This window comes from Anneissia japonica, unplaced genomic scaffold (genome assembly GCF_011630105.1).
Source record: "Anneissia japonica isolate Jap-2015-1 unplaced genomic scaffold, ASM1163010v1 scaffold493_len2256704_cov171, whole genome shotgun sequence".
NCBI classification, from domain to species: domain Eukaryota; kingdom Metazoa; phylum Echinodermata; class Crinoidea; order Comatulida; family Comatulidae; genus Anneissia; species Anneissia japonica.
The window spans coordinates 53004-72241 of NW_022727062.1; the positions used below are offsets into that span (position 1 = coordinate 53004).

Sequence of the window (19238 nt, forward strand, 5' to 3'; positions counted from 1 at the left end):
AATGTAGTACCAGTAAATGACTTGTGGCCGAGTTGACTTGTGGCCGAGTTGATTTGTGGCCGAGATGACTTGAGGCCGAGTTGACTTGTGGCCGAGTTGACTGTAGCCAAACTTTTTGTGGCCGAGTTGACTGTGGCCGAGTTGACTTGTGGCCGAGTTGGATCGAATTCGCTGATTTGACCCTATCTATTTTAATGCACTATCCAAATCGACCCGGATTCGAGAGATAGAGGATAGGACCTAGGCGTGCTAACTACACCTGAGCCTAGGCCCCTATAGTATAGGCCTATCTCTGATCGACAACATAGGTTAGGCTAGGCCGCGCCTAGGTCTGGGTCAGAGCCTAGGGCTGTGGTGCCTAGGCCTGTGCCTATTATATATATAGTATGGGCCGGGCCTGTGTAGGGCTAGCCGGTATGGTTTGGCCGAGGTTATGGCTCGTGCCCAGGTGTATCTTTATTTTTTACTTGATCGACTTCTAAAAAATGCCATTTATTGCTGATGTTTTGTGCCATAAAACTACAATATATCCAGTATAATGCAATTGGTACTCCGAAGAGGTACGGGAACATGCTTGTCACCCATTTTGTTGACGAACGTGAGAAGTACTGGGCGGTGACGTAATGAAGATGCGAAACATAGACTGGTTCTTTTACGGTCTGACTCGATGATTTTTAGACCTAAGCATTGCAGTGCAGAATAGGCTTAGATGTGATTTATTGTATTTACGTGACGTAAACAACTTGCGAAACATGGCGAAACAAGTTTTTTTTCGGTGGTTTTTGGCTGTTTTTTTTTTTGTTCGTTGTTATGCAATATCCAGCCTTAAAAATAGCGGAATGTGGTCGTGACATATAGAAGCCCCAGTGTGAGATATGAGCACATTCCTGCCAGCGGTTTCAGAGGAGATAGGGGAAGTTACGTGGTGGTGATTAGCAGAAGTAATATTCTAATATTAATATTATGTTCTAATGTAAACATAAACATTGAAGCATTTAGTAATTTTTTGTTCAGACAGAATACTGGGGTTTTTTCCTTCTTTTATTTGTGTTTTGATTTCTTTTTATATTTATTTCCTTCACATCCAACATCAAGTACACTCGCCACTTATAGGATGGAATGATGCTTTATATAACGGATGTATAAATGAATAAAATGTATCTAGATGTATGAATGCATTGATTAATTAAAAAAAAGTGTAGGCCCTAATCTGTGAGAAATCCTAAATCTTTATTTATGCCATTTTTGTGAAAATAAATACGGTACATTAAATACTCACAAAAATGTCATAAATAAAGATTAGGATTTCTCATAGATTACACTTTTTATTAACCAATGCTAGATCTAGATCTAGATACATTTTTATTTATTTATTCATCCTTTATACTCTTTAACTTGTTTTATTTCATTTTCATTGGCTCAGGCTAGTGAGATCATAGGCCTACATTCGGCTGATTAGCCTTTTCGTTTATCTTTATCTTCTTTGTTGTTACCGCCCTTTATAATCCACCTTAATTATACATATCATTTACGATTTATCTAAGTCACTGCTATATTGTTTGTCCCCTATTGCTAGTTTGTAAAGCTTTTTAATCATACGTGTTATGTCTATTATGTCAACGTATACGACTCTACTTTGTGCATTCGTACTCATTATATATAAATATATATATATATATATACTTATATATATATATATATATATATATATATATAGAGTTACATTTTTTGGATATAGATATATGCTGATCTGCGTGTTTAAATAATAAACAACAATTATAATGCGAAAAGTAATTTAGACTTATTGTTGGCTTTATCCTGCTTCAAATGTGCACCTTTAATTAAAATCACGGCTAAACTTCCTAATATTTCGCATCGTCCCTATGAAGAAAACATTTAGAAGGAAAACATTAAGGCTTTTTTGGTCTATGCCAACGTATTATTTTACTATTGTATTGCATGATCGATATACTCTTGACTGCAACGATTCTTTTCATCTCATTTCATTCCAGCGTTTTGCGCATTATGTCGACCTTATGAGGGCATCATTATTGGAAGTATCGGGGCACTAATCGCTTGCTCTGGATCAGTGCTTATGGAGAAACTAAAGGTGGATGACCCAGTTGGAGTATTTCCGGTTCATGGCATGAGTGCCATATGGAGCATGCTCGCCGTGGGTCTGTTTGGTCGTGTTGACAATGAATCGTCCCTATGAAGAAAACATTTAAAAGGAAAACATTAAGGCTTTTTTGGTCTATGCCAACGTATTATTTTACTATTGTATTGCATGATCGATATACTCTTGACTGCAACGATTCTTTTCATCTCATTTCATTCCAGCGTTTTGCGCATTATGTCGACCTTATGAGGGCATCATTATTGGAAGTATCGGGGCACTAATCGCTTGCTCTGGATCAGTGCTTATGGAGAAACTAAAGGTGGATGACCCAGTTGGAGTATTTCCGGTTCATGGCATGAGTGCCATATGGAGCATGCTCGCCGTGGGTCTGTTTGGTCGTGTTGACAATGAAAGCAAATTAATCAGACACAATGGTATGTATGAAATTGATTGTAAATCAAGCATAGTGTAATATTTCACATACTTATGCATTACAAACACATAAGCACGTAAACACCCACACCCACACACACCCCGCCCACCCCACACCCCACACACATAAAACACTGACCGAACCCAGAACCTTGTCTGTCAAAACAGACGCCTTAACCATCGTGGTGCTTAAAAAGCCTGGTTTCCTATGTCGCTACCACAGTGTTTTCAGTGCAAACGTTGTACTGCGTACAGTTCCGACGCAAATTTGGAAGGCTTCCCGATTCCACCGAAATGGGCATCACTGAAAGCTGTCGGTGTTAAGAACTCTCGAAACCGATTAAAAGCCACATTATTACACTGTTTTTGCATGCGTAATGCACAGTACTAGGTCAATTAATGAAAGGTCGAGATCTCCCAAAAGTCTATTTTTTTTTAATAATCAGGATTCAATAAAGAAATAAACTTTAACCCATTTTCTTTATTTCGTTTCAAGCAATTCCAATTCTTCTTTTCTCTGCCAGCGATCTGTTTCTATGTTTACATTGGAAATTGGCAATTGTGATTAGCGTCATAAGATTGCCATCTTATTTCAGTACAGAGCTTCTTTAGTTGTATCTTACCGTAGCAGCACATTTATAATAATCATAAGCTTAAAATATCACTTATTTCCTCGATCAAGCTGCACACAGGTATAATTAATCGATGCAAGTGTAATGCCAGTAGCTTTTCATAAAATGATCCCGTAGTTTTGAATATAACCTTCGCTTATGTTTCTTATTTCAATTACTTTCTCATGAAAGAACGAAGATAATTGAACATAAAAATATACAGCAGTACTATGGACCTATTAATACGTCCATGGCAGTACAAGTTCATTATCATACAATATTCGTGTGGGAGTGAGTCAGATAAACAAATTAAGACATAAAGATCGACCCACCCCTTACAAAAATATCCTTAATATAGTTAATAACAAGTGGAACTGTAGCTTGGTAGTTTTGATGCTTGCTTTCTATTTTCAGGATTCTAGGTTCAATCCCTGCATTGCATGATTATTTCTCACGACTAAAAAACAACTCCAATTCCCAAGCTTCATAATTGAATATTATATAAAGCATCATTCCATCCTATAAGTGGCGAGTGTACTTTCTGTTGGATGTGAAGGAATTAAAAATGAAAACAAATCAAAACACAAATTAAAAGAAGGAAATAACCCCAGTATTTTCTGATTGAACAAAAAATTACTCCAAATTAATTAATTAAATGTTTATTTTTACATTAGAACAACTGATCTATTGTTTATTATAAAACCAAAGTGAATTGAGATATTAAATAAAAAATAATGCACTACTACAAAAACGGTATTGTTATTATTGTAAGTAGATAATAAGTATTGTTTGTATTGCTATTTTAAATAATAATAATTATAATAATTTACTGTATAGGATTTTATATTGTATAATTTCTATTTTTGTAATTAATCCTCTCAATTCATTTTATTATGCTATCATTATTGAATAACCAGAATAGAATTTAAACATAGAGGTTGACGATGCAAGTTTCAAATCATGAAGTGAATCCTATAACTTAACTTCATTGTATTTGATAGAACGGCCAAATTTTATCAAGACAAATGTATATTATTTTGCCTAGCCACAACTCCTTTGATTGTTCACCTGCTTTTGTATAGTATATAATTAGATTTTTCATGATATACCTATTTAACCAGTGTTGTTGTTAAATTAAAACAATCAATAATAAGCTATCTAGCACTTATTTTAGTTAGAATGTTTAACCTTAAATTCCCAATCAAAGTGACACAACTTTTTTAATACAGAAATTGACTTGTAACTAACCTGGTCACGGGAAGTGAAATCTATCAAAAAAAAAGAAAAAAAAAAAAAACCAAGCTCAAACAGATGAACTATAAAATATTGCATAACATTGATCCTACTAGGAAAAGGTTACACACATGTAGATTTATCAATGATAATACATGTCCAAAGTGTGACATTGTTGAAGATGATGCACATATTTTTTTATTGTAGAGGGATGATTAAGCGAACCATAGGTTATGATGCTCCATGTAATGTTGCTAAAACACTCTTCTTATCACTTATAAGATGTAATCTTGAGTACTGTAGTTCTATCTGGAGTGGTACATCCAAAAGAAATATAAGGAGTATCGAGGGTATACAAAGACGGGCTACTAAATTCATATTGCATTATCCTAACCTTGATTATAAGTTGCGCCTTTTGCAGCTTGACTTGTTACCGTTGTCTTTTAGACGCGAGATCAGTGATCTCTATATTTTTTTCAAAAGTTTTTATGGTATTTATGATATTTCTATTGATGATTATGTGCATTTTAATTCATCACAGGGCCGTCCTACCACCAGACTTTCGTCTGATCATTTTATGTTATCTATACGCCGGTGCAAAACTAATGCTCACGAATCTTTTTATTTTCAACGAATTGTTTTCATCTGGAATAATCTTCCTTTATCAATTCGATCAGATTCTTCCTTTCCTTCTTTTAAGAACAAAGTTATTGAATTTTACAACTCTAAATTGAAATCTTATTTTTTTCCTGATAATTTTTGCACTTGGATCTCATTTTGTCACTGTTCTGGCTGTTGCTGATTTTTTTTTTCTAATTGAATCCTTATCTTTTTTACATTTATTTGATTATTTATTTATTCATTTTTCTCCGGTGGTAAGACGGCTCTGTAGAGGTGCTTGTTCACCTGTTCTGTTCTTGCCTTATAAGTTGAATAAAAAAAACCCCCAAAAAACACTATAACACATTTACATCATATTATGTACCTCGAGTTTGCTTTTGCTGCATTTTCACAAATATACGAATAACAATACCCTATCCAATTCATTATAATTGATTCAGTTGTAACTAAATACTTTAAAAACAAATATAAATTAATGCACATCTATTCTTCAAGATTCCAAATAATTTTTTTTTACGGGATAATTTATTGTTTTAGATTACGACTCCAAGTGTTAATTAAACTCTGTGAAGATAGTCACTGTCTGATACTATGATATTTCAATCTAATATCAGAAAGTAATTATTTCCCCCTAAGCTATAGATATTCGTATTCTTCGATTTCCTAGAAGAGTTCCAATATTGACGCACACTTTTAAAGCTGTTTGTTTAATGCATAAACCGCTACATATGAATCGTCATAATTACAAAATTTACTTATTGTTGTTTTAGGCGTCAAGTGTCTAATTATTTTCACTAGGAAATTCCAATACTTGTATCGATGCGTAACATGCTCATGTTGCTTCAAATCGTCCTTTGAGCTGGTAAACATTGCACAATTCACAACACCTTTCGTTTTCATGGCCAGGCATATATTAATTTTAAATTTAAAATCAAACTTTGTCGATTTTCTATTACAATGAAGACTCAATGGCAGTTATTGTTATACCTTCTTGTAGATTAAGTAATGATTCAGAATCTCAAATAACTACTGATGGCGTAGCGAGTAAATTAAATGACATGTGAATGGCTGTTGCGATCGATGTCATTTGAGGCTGTATTGGTGACGCCTCTAGCTCGTTTCATCACTATATGCCTAACGCTTATGAAACGCATTTTTCCTAAAATCGTTGAAGTGCTTGTTAATATTTACCCGATTTAATTGACTGCTTGATCAATATAGCCTAAATGTAATAAGAAAAATAAAAGAATCATTTACGTCTACATATTTTAAAAAAAACTCCGACTATTATAATATTTACTTTAGGAAGAAATAATTTTTCCGACATCAGCGGAAAAACTTTTTGTGTCTAGGGGCGTAGGTACACCCCAATTGGTGTCACTCGGTCGGCGTAATAATTTCAACCTATTGCATTTCCTCGTGTGGAATCATAACCGGACCGCTTTTCTCGTTGCAGAATGAAATTACCTCGCTCCGTGCACCGATAACTCCTTGGAAATTCTTTGTGTGGGTGACGGTCAAGAGTGGGCGTGGCCATATAGTAAATTCTTAGCCCAGTAGACACAAATGTTAAAACATTCATAAATGCTCAATTAGTCATTTGATTTTATTTACATAAGCCTATAATGAACAATTTCACTGTCTTGCTCTCAATAATATACTTTACTTTCGAGTTTAACATTTTTTAAATTTCTATTTCAGCAACATTTATTTCTTTCTTTTTTCTTTGATATATGTATATATACAGTAGAAAATAATTAAATTGAGCAATAATAATAATATCAGAATAACTGTATAACTAATAGCAATTAACATATAAACAATGAAACATTATGTGGTTGTGTATACAAGAGGTTGGATAGCATTCCCAGCGACCTGTCTGTTTTCGGATTTATTGGTGGTGGTGCCGATACATCAATTTTATGACAGCATAGAAAACATGGTTGAATTATCTCCCCCAATTTGTAATAGATCGAAATATAGGCCCTAAATCCTTAACTTTATATGATTAAATTTAGAGGTATTGGATATTCAAAGATAATGAATGCCATTATTTAAACGTCTGTTAGTGATATGAATTATGCCTAGTCATATACAATATTTGTCCTACCTGGTAATCTCGGCCCCGAAACCTTGACTCAGAAATACCGGGTTGGTGTCCGGCGGGGGATAGTTTTTACCATATTGTAGTTAAGTTGTAGTTAAGCTTAACATTGAGCTGTAATTCCTGGCCCCGAAACCTTGACTCAGAAGTACCGGGTTGGTGTCCGGCGGGGGATAGTTTTCCACCAAAGTTTTAACTGTTGTTTATTTTGTTGTACTGTGATGGTTACTTTTGTTGTTGTTGTATATTGTAATATGTGTTTGCAGGACCATATTGTAAAACAGCGGTAAGATCTCGCCTGTATATATTATCCTGCCTAAAGATGTTTTAAATTAAAAAAAAAAAATAAATAAAAAATATTAATTTAGTTTACAAAATAAATTTTATATTTATTACTTATGTAAACTCACATTTTTCTATACTATCTTATTATTAGAAAAGAAAAAAAATACAATTCTCTTGTAAGAAGAGAACTGTATTATTACGCAAGATTTAGGCTAAACTTAACATTTTTGATGTTTTAATTACAATTATTTACTTTTTAGGACTATTTAATGGTGGCGGATTTGAGCTTCTTGGTATCCAGGCGCTTGGGTGCGTTTCTATTTGTTGCTGGAGTGCAGGGTGCTCTTATATACTACTCCTATTTCTCGACATCACGATAGGTCTGCGCATGTCGAAACATGAAGAAATCCTGGGAGCTGATTTGACAGAACATGGCATACGAGGTTCATATGATCGAAGAACTGGTATATTGCGTGATGAACAAGGAAACTTAGTTTGCGTCGTAAACAAGTTCGGGGATGAGACTTATTTCAAAGAATTAAAAGAAATAGTAAAAGAACTTCACGGTGGTGGTACTTTGTACAGTGATGAAGGACAAAGGGGGTTTTTAGATCGACGTCGCTCAATTTTCGGCTTTTCGCGATCGTTTCGACGACCTAGACTATCCTCTCTCCAGAGTCTTCAAAGTAGTTATCGACGGAGTCGGCGAAGCGGACTAATCAATGCAGATATAACCAATCAAAGAGACATTATTTTCGAAAATGTTCACCAAACAGCTTCAGATAGCCAAGAGATATTCTCAATCGATGCAACATTGAGGGCGAATAATGAGAGAATTGTCGAACAGCAAGATGTTGAGGAAAATGAACTTCATCGAATTGACAGCTTCGGTCGATCAAATGGAAGCAATGATTCAGGTGTTGTAATTTGACAAGCCACTGTTTGCTTAAACTCATTGGTTTTGAGTGTGTTCTTTATGCAAATGATAACTTATGATAACTTATGTATAGGCTATTCAGGGCAGTGGCATTTGATGTTCACTCTTAAATATTTCGCCGTTCAGCAATATTGAGGTCAGCAACTTTATGCCATGTTATGTACCGGTACTTAGATTAAATTACTAGTAGATAGTGTATGTAACACAATAAACATTACTTTTCTTCACTTCAGTGGCGTATCTGGAGAGGGGACTCGAAGGTTGCGTAAGAAGGCTCGACACTGAGCCACATAACAATAAACAAAGGTAGTGCGTTGAATTCTTGTGACAGCAGGAATTTTTCTGACGACAAGAAAAAATATATATAAAATAAAAAATATAAAAGAACTCCATCCCTAAGCATCATACAGAGAATTGGTCTATAATAAAGCATCGTGCGTCATAATATAATTATGTATAATTATACACGATTTAGGAATTTTACTCTCATAATCTGTAAAAATTACATATTTTTTATACTCTCTTCTTTTGTTATACTCTCTTCTTCTGTTATTGTAATTGAATTGAACTTAAAAAAGCTATTATATAGTGAGTTGAAAATATCCAAAAATGTTTGTTTCATAAGTATTTCAATCACATTTCACTTAAAATCACTACTTACTTGTACAAATATTAAAAGAACTATAATAGGTCTATGGAGCAGTGTGCATGGTTTCTGTTTAAGCCTAGTTTTCATAAAATCGCTTTACTCTCTACAGTGCTTTTACACTATTAGTTAAGTTGACTTCCAAAAAATCGCCAAACGCTATCGCCGCTGTTTCGGAGACGTTTGACAGGTAGGTCGAATTGTGCAGCCTTCCCGACTGCGTCGTCGACATGATACGCCATGTAAAGCCGTGCACGGTCGTCGGCCGACGCGATTCTAAAGCCAGACACTAACTGCGTCGTACGACGGTGTTACCACAAACCCACTTCGCTCCCTGTGAGAGCGCTAGACGACGCGACGCCGTCATTTCCGCGTTTTTAATGACGATCTCTTCAGCAGAGGTCTAGTGCTTACGGGGAACGGAGTAGGATCCGACGTACGACAAAGTATAAGTGCCTGGCTTAGTGCAGTGAAAGTGTCGTGCGACAGTGTTGCAATTTTGTTGAAACCAAGCCTTTATCTAGAAAAATGTATATCATTTGACACGTATTTAGAGCAACTTAATACATTTTTAATCAAAATGTAATCTGTATAATCTGTAAATAATGTTTTAGATATATATATATATATATATATATATATATATATATTTTAACCCTTGCTGAGACAAATTTATACCTTACTAACTGCAATAAAACATAATATGGTAGTATCATTATTCATTATTATTATATTATCATTTGAAAAACAATACGGTAAATGCAATATTGCAATGCAGGAATAAACATTTATTTATTGATTATTTGTTTATAAGAGTTTCATTTACTGGAAGCTTCACATTTCTTGTGTTTAATAGTGTTTTGATATGAATATTATCTTTGGCCTAACCTATGTGTTACGTTAACTAAATTAAAAATATAATTTAATAATATTAAATTGCTTCATTTAAGGAAGTTAGCTTTAGATTAAAATTAGAACAGTAAGATAGTTTTCTCCTCAGTAAATGTGCATAAATTCTAGCCACTAGGTGAAAATATTTGCGTGAATCGACGCCGGTTCGCAACTTTACTTCTGATTGGTTGCGCATTTTTTCGCTTCGCAAAGAGTAGAAACAGGTTATTATAGTAAATAGGCCTATTTATGTGTGTATACGTACATTTAAAAAAACTGAGTTGCTTACGTATTTTTTTTCCATGATTGGATAATCCCAAAGTGGAAGGGGGATCCGGGGTTCCTCCCCCGTACGTGTGTATACGTACATTACAAAAAATTGAGTTGCTTACGTACCGTATTGAATGGATAACCCCAAAGAGGAAGGGGGTCCGAGGGTCCTCCTTAGAAAAAAGATTTGATCACTAGAAAATAAGCTGACCCGACGTCTGAGGTGTCTTTTGAGTTCTTTTAAGTTCTTTAAAATTTTAAGGTTTTCCTCCGCTTGAAAACGGTCAGGTAAACTTCTCATTCTTATTACTGTAAATACTAGTAGCCCTACTATGAATGTATGTACAGTACGGATAACAAAAATTGAGTCACTGCATAGGCCTACATATTCTTTTTTTAAATAAATCGATGAACCCCAAATAAAACGGGGGTCCTCCCCGGGAAATATTTGGTTCTTAGATGGCGAGAAATGAGTTTTCCCGACTTCTGAAGTGTCTTTTAATAAAAATTCAAGGTTTTCCCCTGTTGTAAACGGTCAGGTGATTTTTTCTCATTCTTATTACAGTAAATAGGCCGGTGTGTGTACCGGTACACCGAGAATTTTTTTTTTTACCCAAAGGGGGACCCCTTGTCTCCCCCTTCAATACTTTACGTTTCATATCAAAAGTAGATAATATATTTGATTGATGCATTGCATACATTATTTAATTTTCTTTTTAGGGATTTTCAAAAGTGTTGCAACGAACAGTATATTTTTTTTTTATTTAGGTCTATATAAGGATGACCTTATTATCAAGCGGAAACTAATTCATTAACGCATCCTCTTCTTTGATAATATGAACATAACTTTTCCAATGAATGTATTTTCATATATATTAAAGCGGTTGCCTTGCCACCGGTCGTTAAACTATTACGTTGTACGGTACATTCTATTTTTTTTTCTATTTTTCGCTATTAGTGATCTCTGTTTCGTGCATTATGACTCCAGATAATGTTTCAACTGTTGCAATCAATATTGTTTCATTTTTCATAATGTATACATTATAGCGTTTACCTTCAACTTCGAATACATTGCTCTATCGATGAAAAGAGTAGAAGTAATATATATATATGCCCCATGGCCATTTGTAATAGCTTTTAAAACCTAATAGGAATGCAGATAAGAGAAGAACGCAGATGCAATCTTTTATGATTATAATCGTCTCAACACCAGGCCGTGTACATTACCATCATTATCAATATAGCATCATCATCTTCATCATCATCATCATCATAATCATCATCATCGTCATCATTATCATCATCATCATCATCATCATCACCACCACCATCATCCTTTCCTCCTCCACCACCTCCTCCTTCTCTTCTTCATCAACATCATTATCTGATGAGCATTCAGTACTTATAACACGTCAGGTAGGGCAAACATTATTTCGTAATATCATTATCATCATCATTATCAATATCATTATAAAAATTATTATTATCATTATCATTATCATTATCATTATCATTATTATTATTATTATTATTATTATTATTATTATTATTATTATTATTATTATTATTATTATTATCATTATTATTATAACCATTCTGACCAGTCTAGTCGTTCTCATATCACGGATCGAAGAAATAAGCACAATAGTTTAATAATCAATATTTTCTTAATTACGGTTTGTAACCTAATATTTTAGGAAGCGATGCGATGTGTTTCTAGATAGACATTTCTTCTAACCATAATATCAAATATAAAACAGGTACTGTACACATTGGACATAAAACTTGATCTTTGAGTCACCTTGAAAAAAAAAATTGATTAAAGATTAATTTAATATTCATTCATTTATTCATTCATTCAATCATGCTTTACTTGCAACACAACAGCAAGGTAAAAATACAATCTAAACATCATAACAACACCAATGGATTAAGCTCACGTTTTACAGTTATTACTTATATGCTCGAAAGTGACAGGTGAGATAACTGGTTTTGTTATTATGAATACTGATGCAAATTTAACATACATATACACTGAATTATTTACGTAGAGTTATGTTTCTTTTAAGTTCATTATCCCCCGTAGACTAGAAATAAATCTAACCGACAGAAATATTTTAAATCACCTTCAATCAGGGGCGGATCTACAGATTTCCGAAAGGGGGAACGAAAGGGTTCCGAAAAGGGCCGAAAGTGGGACCGGTTGAGATAACACTATCCTAAGGTGTCCTGGGGCATACCCCGCGAACATGTTGTGTTTTAGACGCCCGAAAATAACTTCTTAGGCGCTTTGGCGATCATTTTTTTCTTTTTATTTCTCTCTTTTTTCCCCCCTTTTTTACTTTCGAAAATGGGGGCGTGGGGGGCAGCCTCTCACCCCCCACCCTAAATCCGTCCCTGTTAATAGTAGCAAAAATGTGCAATCATACGAAGAGAATTAGAGATAACGCCATATAAAGTAAATAATTATATAATTGCACCCATCCGATTATAGGGAAATAAAGCGTATGATGAGTTGATACAGTACTTAAACGAGTGGCAAAACGTTGGTGGTACAGGATGTCTAAGGATACATTGAGGCCTTAACATATTTTTTTTCTCTTACTGAAGACAGTAGTTTACAACACAGACATGCAAATGTAGCCGCCCGCACACACTCACTGGGACACATACAATAATTGCTTATGAATATAATGCAGTCTAGTAAGAATGGGCCCCAATTCGTCTCCGATTCTATGAAGGACGCAAGGCCATGACGTGCGAGCAAAGGATCATTTTTAATGACGATCCGTTCAGACTGCCACGGACAATCAGCAGACGGCATCGCGTCGTCTAGCGCTCATACATAGCAGAGTTGGATTCATCGGCCGACGATCGTTCGACCGTCACTTCGTACGCCTTAGTGAGTGTCCGGCCAAGGTGGTCTGGCTTAGGGCTCGGGAATTGGAGTAAGAGAAGAGCATCAAGTGTCGATGGCCGTTATTCAAATTAAAATTAAGATATATTTCGATTTAAAATTCATACAAAAATAAATAGGCCTAAATCAAAATTACACGAACAATAAAAACAAAGAGCGTGCTGCCAACCCAGGATGAACAAAAATACTCATACGTGCCCCACTGTCATGTGGCTCTTCAGGAAAGCACTCAAAAAACAAATGATACCACACAATATATCACGATAATTGAAGTATCTCTCCGTTTAAAGTGCTTAAGATGTCAGTAGTTGGCAGGTCCTCAGGCACCCACTTTTTATCCCAAACAGTTCAGTTTTATGCCCGTTCTCTTAACGTTTTGTATGGAACTTCCATCTTTCAAGTAGTCCAGAAAAACTAATACGTTTTCTCCCCCTTTTTGTTCTCCCATAAAACGTTCTTCAAGAACTGTTTTTAGTAGTGGTGATTGTTGTCTCTCAGTACATGGCCAATCCATGATTTCTGTCTCTCGTTTTTAGTTTTAATGATCTGACGTTCTTCTCCTATCAATTGCAACACTTCTTCATTATTTTGTTTTCCTTTCCAGGAGCTATCGAAATATCCGTTTGATTTTGTTATAGCTTAATAAATTTGTGGTCCGCAAGTCAACTTTCAATGATTGTACACCGTTTTTTCATTGCTTTTGCATTTTATTTTACTTGGAGCATACATGCAAACCCACTCTTCAATATATATATATATATATATGTATATATAATATTAAAAGGCAAAATACTGAAAAATAACAATGCTGTGGGAAACATTGCTGGATCTCGGTGAGATACAAATTTGATAATCAACAGCTAAAAAATAAACGTAAGTAAACAGCCAGAAATAGAACCAGAGCTTTCGGACAACGATTTGATGAACCAGAATCCACTCTTTTGATAGCACAGGTTACGTCACTGTTCTACACCCGTCCGAGTGAAATTGAAAATAATGTTAATAGATAGTTTTATGCTGAAGGCACTAACGGCGTCTCATACCTGTTGAAGCCTTCAAAAACCAAAATAAGTCTCTCCCCAACATGGCTTCGCTAGGCGAGGGTTTTCCTGATTTTAATGAATTAAAGGTTCTGGCAAAAGATGAACTAATTCGTACCCTTGAGTCAGTGAGTATTACTATAATATTGACGATAAAAGTGCAATGCTGATGCTTGCTTATTATATATCTATACTTTATCTAGGCCTAGGCCTAGCTCCCGCCTGACAGCCTCTGACGGCAAGGAGTACCTCCTTGCTGGCGGCTAGGCTTAGGCTAGGCTGGGTCCCTGAGACTCGTCATGGTCCGGTAGCCTATAGGGTATGGGTCTAGGCTAGGCCTTAGGTTATAACCTAGGCTTCGGCCAGGGTGACAGACATTTTGTTACTCAGACTTTTCTTAAGTAAGAGTTGGCGCTAATGCACCCTAACCTTAACTCCAGTCTTGCTATTGTTGTTAAGGTTAGGCCTCCTAGCTAGATAGGGTTAGGAGGAGGGTGGAGTACTAAACAAGGGAAGCAGGTCAACTCGGCCACAGTCAACTCGGCCACAAGTCAACTCGAAGTTAACTCTGCCACAAGTCAACTCGGTCATAAATCAACTCGGCCATAAATCAACTCGGCCACAAAAAGTTTGGCTACAGTCAACTCGGCCACAAGTCAACTTGGCCACAAGTCAACTTGGCCACAAGTCAACTCGGCCACAAGTTATTTATAATAAATAACATGTTATATATAGAATAAAATGATTAAAATGAAATGTAAATATTACTCAGTTTTTGCATCCTTTTTCTTCAATATGATTGAAATGAAGTATATTTTAGTAAAATTCTGATCATCGTTGTGAGATCTTTGTATTCATTTCTTCACACTACTCTTATTCAACAGAGAAAACTCGCCACTAAATCCGACAGTAATGTAACATTAACAATTTAAGCAATCTTAATAATTAAGAAAAACACATATATTAATGTTTAATTTTTTTCATGTTAAAACACTGACATAAAACACGAGTACATACTGTAGACCTAATCATAAAAAAATTGAAATAGAAAAACCACATTATGATTTTTTAAATGTTAAAAATTTATTTTGAATCCGACTAAAATCAAATAAATGCACGATGGTGTGCATTTCGATACTATTCTCTTTAGAACCACGCTCAAGAATTAGGCCTACGTTAAAATTAGGTGGGGCGCATTAGCATCTAGTATCAATTATTAGACCAGCTGCCTTTAGGACACCAATGACAGAATTTTTATTACAAAGTACATTACTAATTATCATGACCTCGATCCTTGGATGCCTAGAAATGTCACTCTAGAAATTTACATACACTTTTAAAAGGGCAATTCCTAAGAAAGGGTGTTCGTTTGAACCCCTCGAACTCCCATGGATACGGACCTGGGAATAATCCAGTGAATAGCTATGAGGTAATTGATTTTTTGTTTTTAATTTCAAAAATGATAAATCGGTAATGATATTTGCAAAATAATTTACATACTGTATCCAAAGTGACAGTACTAACACCGAAACAATAACTTTTGAAAAACAAAATAGATGAAAAGGGTCGATGAAATTTAAGGGAAAATTCACGACAAAAACTGTAGTAATAAGAATATTCGTAAAAAAATACAGCATTAGGCCTATAGAAATAAAAATTGCCACTGAATATTTATAAAAACCGAAAGGTCCGCTGATTAATCTCAGAACAGTATACATACTCCAAGTATTAAAATAGGCTACAATTCGACATTAACTAGGCCTATGTCATCATCGGTAGCAGGCTGGTTTCCCCCGGACATTTTTCGACAGAATGATTTCTCCCGACTGTTGCCACCCACCCCTTTACATCTTCTCATATTTAATTTCAATTATACATTTTATTTCATAATACATGTACATATTAATTTTTTTCATTATACTTATTGTCATCCACGTACCAACATGGTTAGTGGAGCTTTAGGCATTGCCCATAATATCTCCTTTTAGATAACTAATAACTTACGGATTAATAATTATTACAAGAAAATCTTACTGACATCGTGTGTTCGTCTTCTGTTTACTCACAACATTCTACTTCAATAATAATGTTAAACAACAATAATGACAATAAATTAATAATATTTACTTTAATAATACTAATTAGTCATAATAATGATAATAAAGGTGATAACAACAATATTAATAGTAATATTTATTTTAACTATACTAATAGTAATAATACTAATTGGTAATAATAACGATATTTAAATATCTATTTTAATAATACTTATTAGTGATAATAACGATATTTAAGGTGATAATAGCAACAATAACAACAATAATAAATTAAAGATAATGTTTTTTTATAATAATAATAATAATACTAATTATTAATAATAATGATGATACTTATAATACTAGGCCTACTTAGTAATAATAGGGTAATAATATCGATAATATAGCTGACAACAACAACAATAATAATAATAAGAATAATAATATGATAAAAATATCAATAAAACACCAATAACAATAATTTTTAAATTACTGTTATTAAAATAATAATACTAAGACTAACATATAATAATAATAATAATAATAATAATAATAATAATAATAATAATAATAATATGAAGTAGGCCTAATTATAATGATTATTACAAGAAAATCTTACTGACGTCGTGTGTTCGTCTTCTGTTTACTTACAACATTCTAGTTCAACAATAATGTTAAACAACAATAACGACAATAAATTAATAATATTTACTTTAATAATACTAATTAGTCATAATAATGATAATAAAGGTGATAACAACAATATTAATAGTAATATTTATTTTAACAATGCTAATAGTAATAATACTAATTGGTAATAATAACGATATTTAAATATCTATTTTAATAATACTTATTAGTGATAATAACGATATTGAAGGTGATAATAGCAACAATAACAACAATAATAAATTAAAGATAATGTTTTTTTATAATAATAATAATAATAATACTAATTAGTAATAATAATGATGATACTTATAATACTAGGCCTACCTAGTAATAATAGGGTTATAATATCGATGATAAAGCTGACAACAACAACAGCAATAATAATAATAATAATAATAATATGATAAAAATATCAATAAAACACCAATAACAATAATTTTTAAATTACTATTATTAAAATAATAATACTAAGACTAACATATAATAATAATAATAATAATAATAATATGAATAAAAAAATTGATAATTATTTATTATTTACCGGTATATGGTAACAATAATAATAATATCAGCAAAAATTTAAACAATAGCCTACACAATGTTATGCTAAGACTAATAATAAATATTAAAACTAACGGTAATAAAAACAACAATAATAATAATGACAACAATAACAATACTTAAAGAATTAGTATTTTATACGGTACTTCATGAATTACTCCTTCAAAGTGTAGTACCAGTAAATAGGCTGCAGTTGACTTGTGGCCGAGTTGACTTGTGGCCGAGTTGATTTGTGGCCGAGTTGATTTGTGGCCGAGTTGACTTGTGGCCAAGTTGACTGTAGCCGAACTTTTTGTGGCCGAGTTGACTTGTGGCCGAGTTTTACTTGTGGCCGAGTTGACTTGTGGCCGAGTTTACTTGTGGCCGAGTTGGATCGAATTCTAAACAAGTGCATTAGCATCCAGCATTTTTCTTAACTCTGCTGCATTTTGTCCATGAGATCTTAAGTTTCAACAGTGGCGGCTGTAGGCCTACAATACCTATTATACTAGGCCTACTGTAGGCCCGAGACACATTTTCTGGGGAGGGAGGGGGGTGCTAAGCTAAGCTAAAAGGATAATTTTTGCTTGGAGCACCATCTGAGTCACTGAGCCTAGGCCTATTTTTTTTTTTGTTAGTCCGACTGCCTGACCAGCAACAGAGAGTTAAAATATATGCTGTGGCTAGAGATACAGTGCCATATTTCCAATTCCATTTTCTAAAGCTACGGTAAATGGCATTATGTCATCTTTCAAGACTGACATTGCAGATCACTCATGACGGTGAGTGGTGAAACGAGAACGATGTTCTGTACTATTGTAATTAGAACATCAAAAATTACAATACTGTACTTAGTACTAGTATCGATAAATAGGCGTATGGTTGCACTCGTAAGAGTCTTTATAATTATAGCCATATCAAACAAGGACTGAATCCTGTACCAAACTCTTGGCATAGGCCTTTAGGCCTTGCTTAAATTCTCTGCTTGGCCACAGAATCTTTGCAAGGCTAGGCCTTGCTTAGATTCTTCGCTTTCCGGAGGCCCTGCTGTAGTGATAAGTGTGTGGAGAAATAAATTAAACAAACAAACAAAACAAATAAGTTGATGTGGTTGGCAAATATCAGTCATAAACTAATTCCTACATAATCATACCAAGTCTGAAGTTTGCCCCCCCCCCAATATCTCATCCCAAGTTTTAGTCCAAGAAGCCTAGGTTATAATACTGATATACTCAAAATTAACATGCTTTACAATCCGACCAAAATATTCAAACACTTTGAATACACATGCAACTTCGTTGTTGTTATTCCCCAATCCAGAAATCATGTGCTAATCCAGTACTGTACATTGTTTGCGAGTAGCACTGTGCAGTGCCAATGCATGTCTTGAAAGATCACATCACACACATTTCGCACTTCATTGGGTGATGGTGACGTAATGCCATTTACCGTACATTTAGCAATTTGAAGTATAAATACGGTACCGTATCTCTAGCCATAGCGTAAAAAATACCTGGCTTACAAAAAAACAACACCCCCTACATTATAGATGGGCCTAGGCTGGGTAGATAGGCCCATCTTTAGTGTAGAGTAGGATAGCATGAGCAGGCACTAGTGTAAGGGCATAAGAGTATTGACATGTGAATGTTGCCATACTGTAAGGTTTACAGTTGCAGGGATGATACCTCAAAATCTAGCTTAAAGTTTGCTTGGAAAATTACTAGGAAAATAGATGCGCATAATCATTACTGCATTCGTTATATATTAAGATTAGGTCAAGGCCTAATTTTCAGCAAAATCTGCAGAAATTGGTCCTTATTTCTGAAATGCATGGACAGATTTCTAGGACCAATTTTTGAGCGGACGATATATTCCCTGCACTGG

At 34.3% G+C, this 19238-nt stretch overlaps 2 protein-coding genes across 4 annotated transcripts in view; both read left to right on the top strand.

Annotated features, from left to right (window-relative positions):
* The window catches only part of LOC117113491 (putative ammonium transporter 3), a 25599-nt gene extending 16566 nt beyond the window's left edge, over window positions 1–9033 (top strand). Inside the window, exons 6-7 of the mRNA XM_033256834.1 lie at window positions 2341–2553; window positions 7666–9033. Coding sequence (XP_033112725.1) covers window positions 2341–2553; window positions 7666–8336 — 884 coding nt within the window. The 3' untranslated portion in view covers window positions 8337–9033. The remainder of the gene's footprint in view (window positions 1–2340; window positions 2554–7665) is intronic.
* A 5075-nt stretch (window positions 9034–14108) lies between these two features.
* Window positions 14109–19238, top strand: part of LOC117113426 (vacuolar protein sorting-associated protein 33B-like) — a 46702-nt gene continuing 41572 nt past the window's right edge. For all 3 annotated transcript variants that reach the window (XM_033256746.1, XM_033256747.1, XM_033256748.1), the window contains exon 1: window positions 14109–14234. In XM_033256746.1, coding sequence (XP_033112637.1) covers window positions 14151–14234 — 84 coding nt within the window. In that variant the 5' untranslated portion in view covers window positions 14109–14150. The remainder of the gene's footprint in view (window positions 14235–19238) is intronic.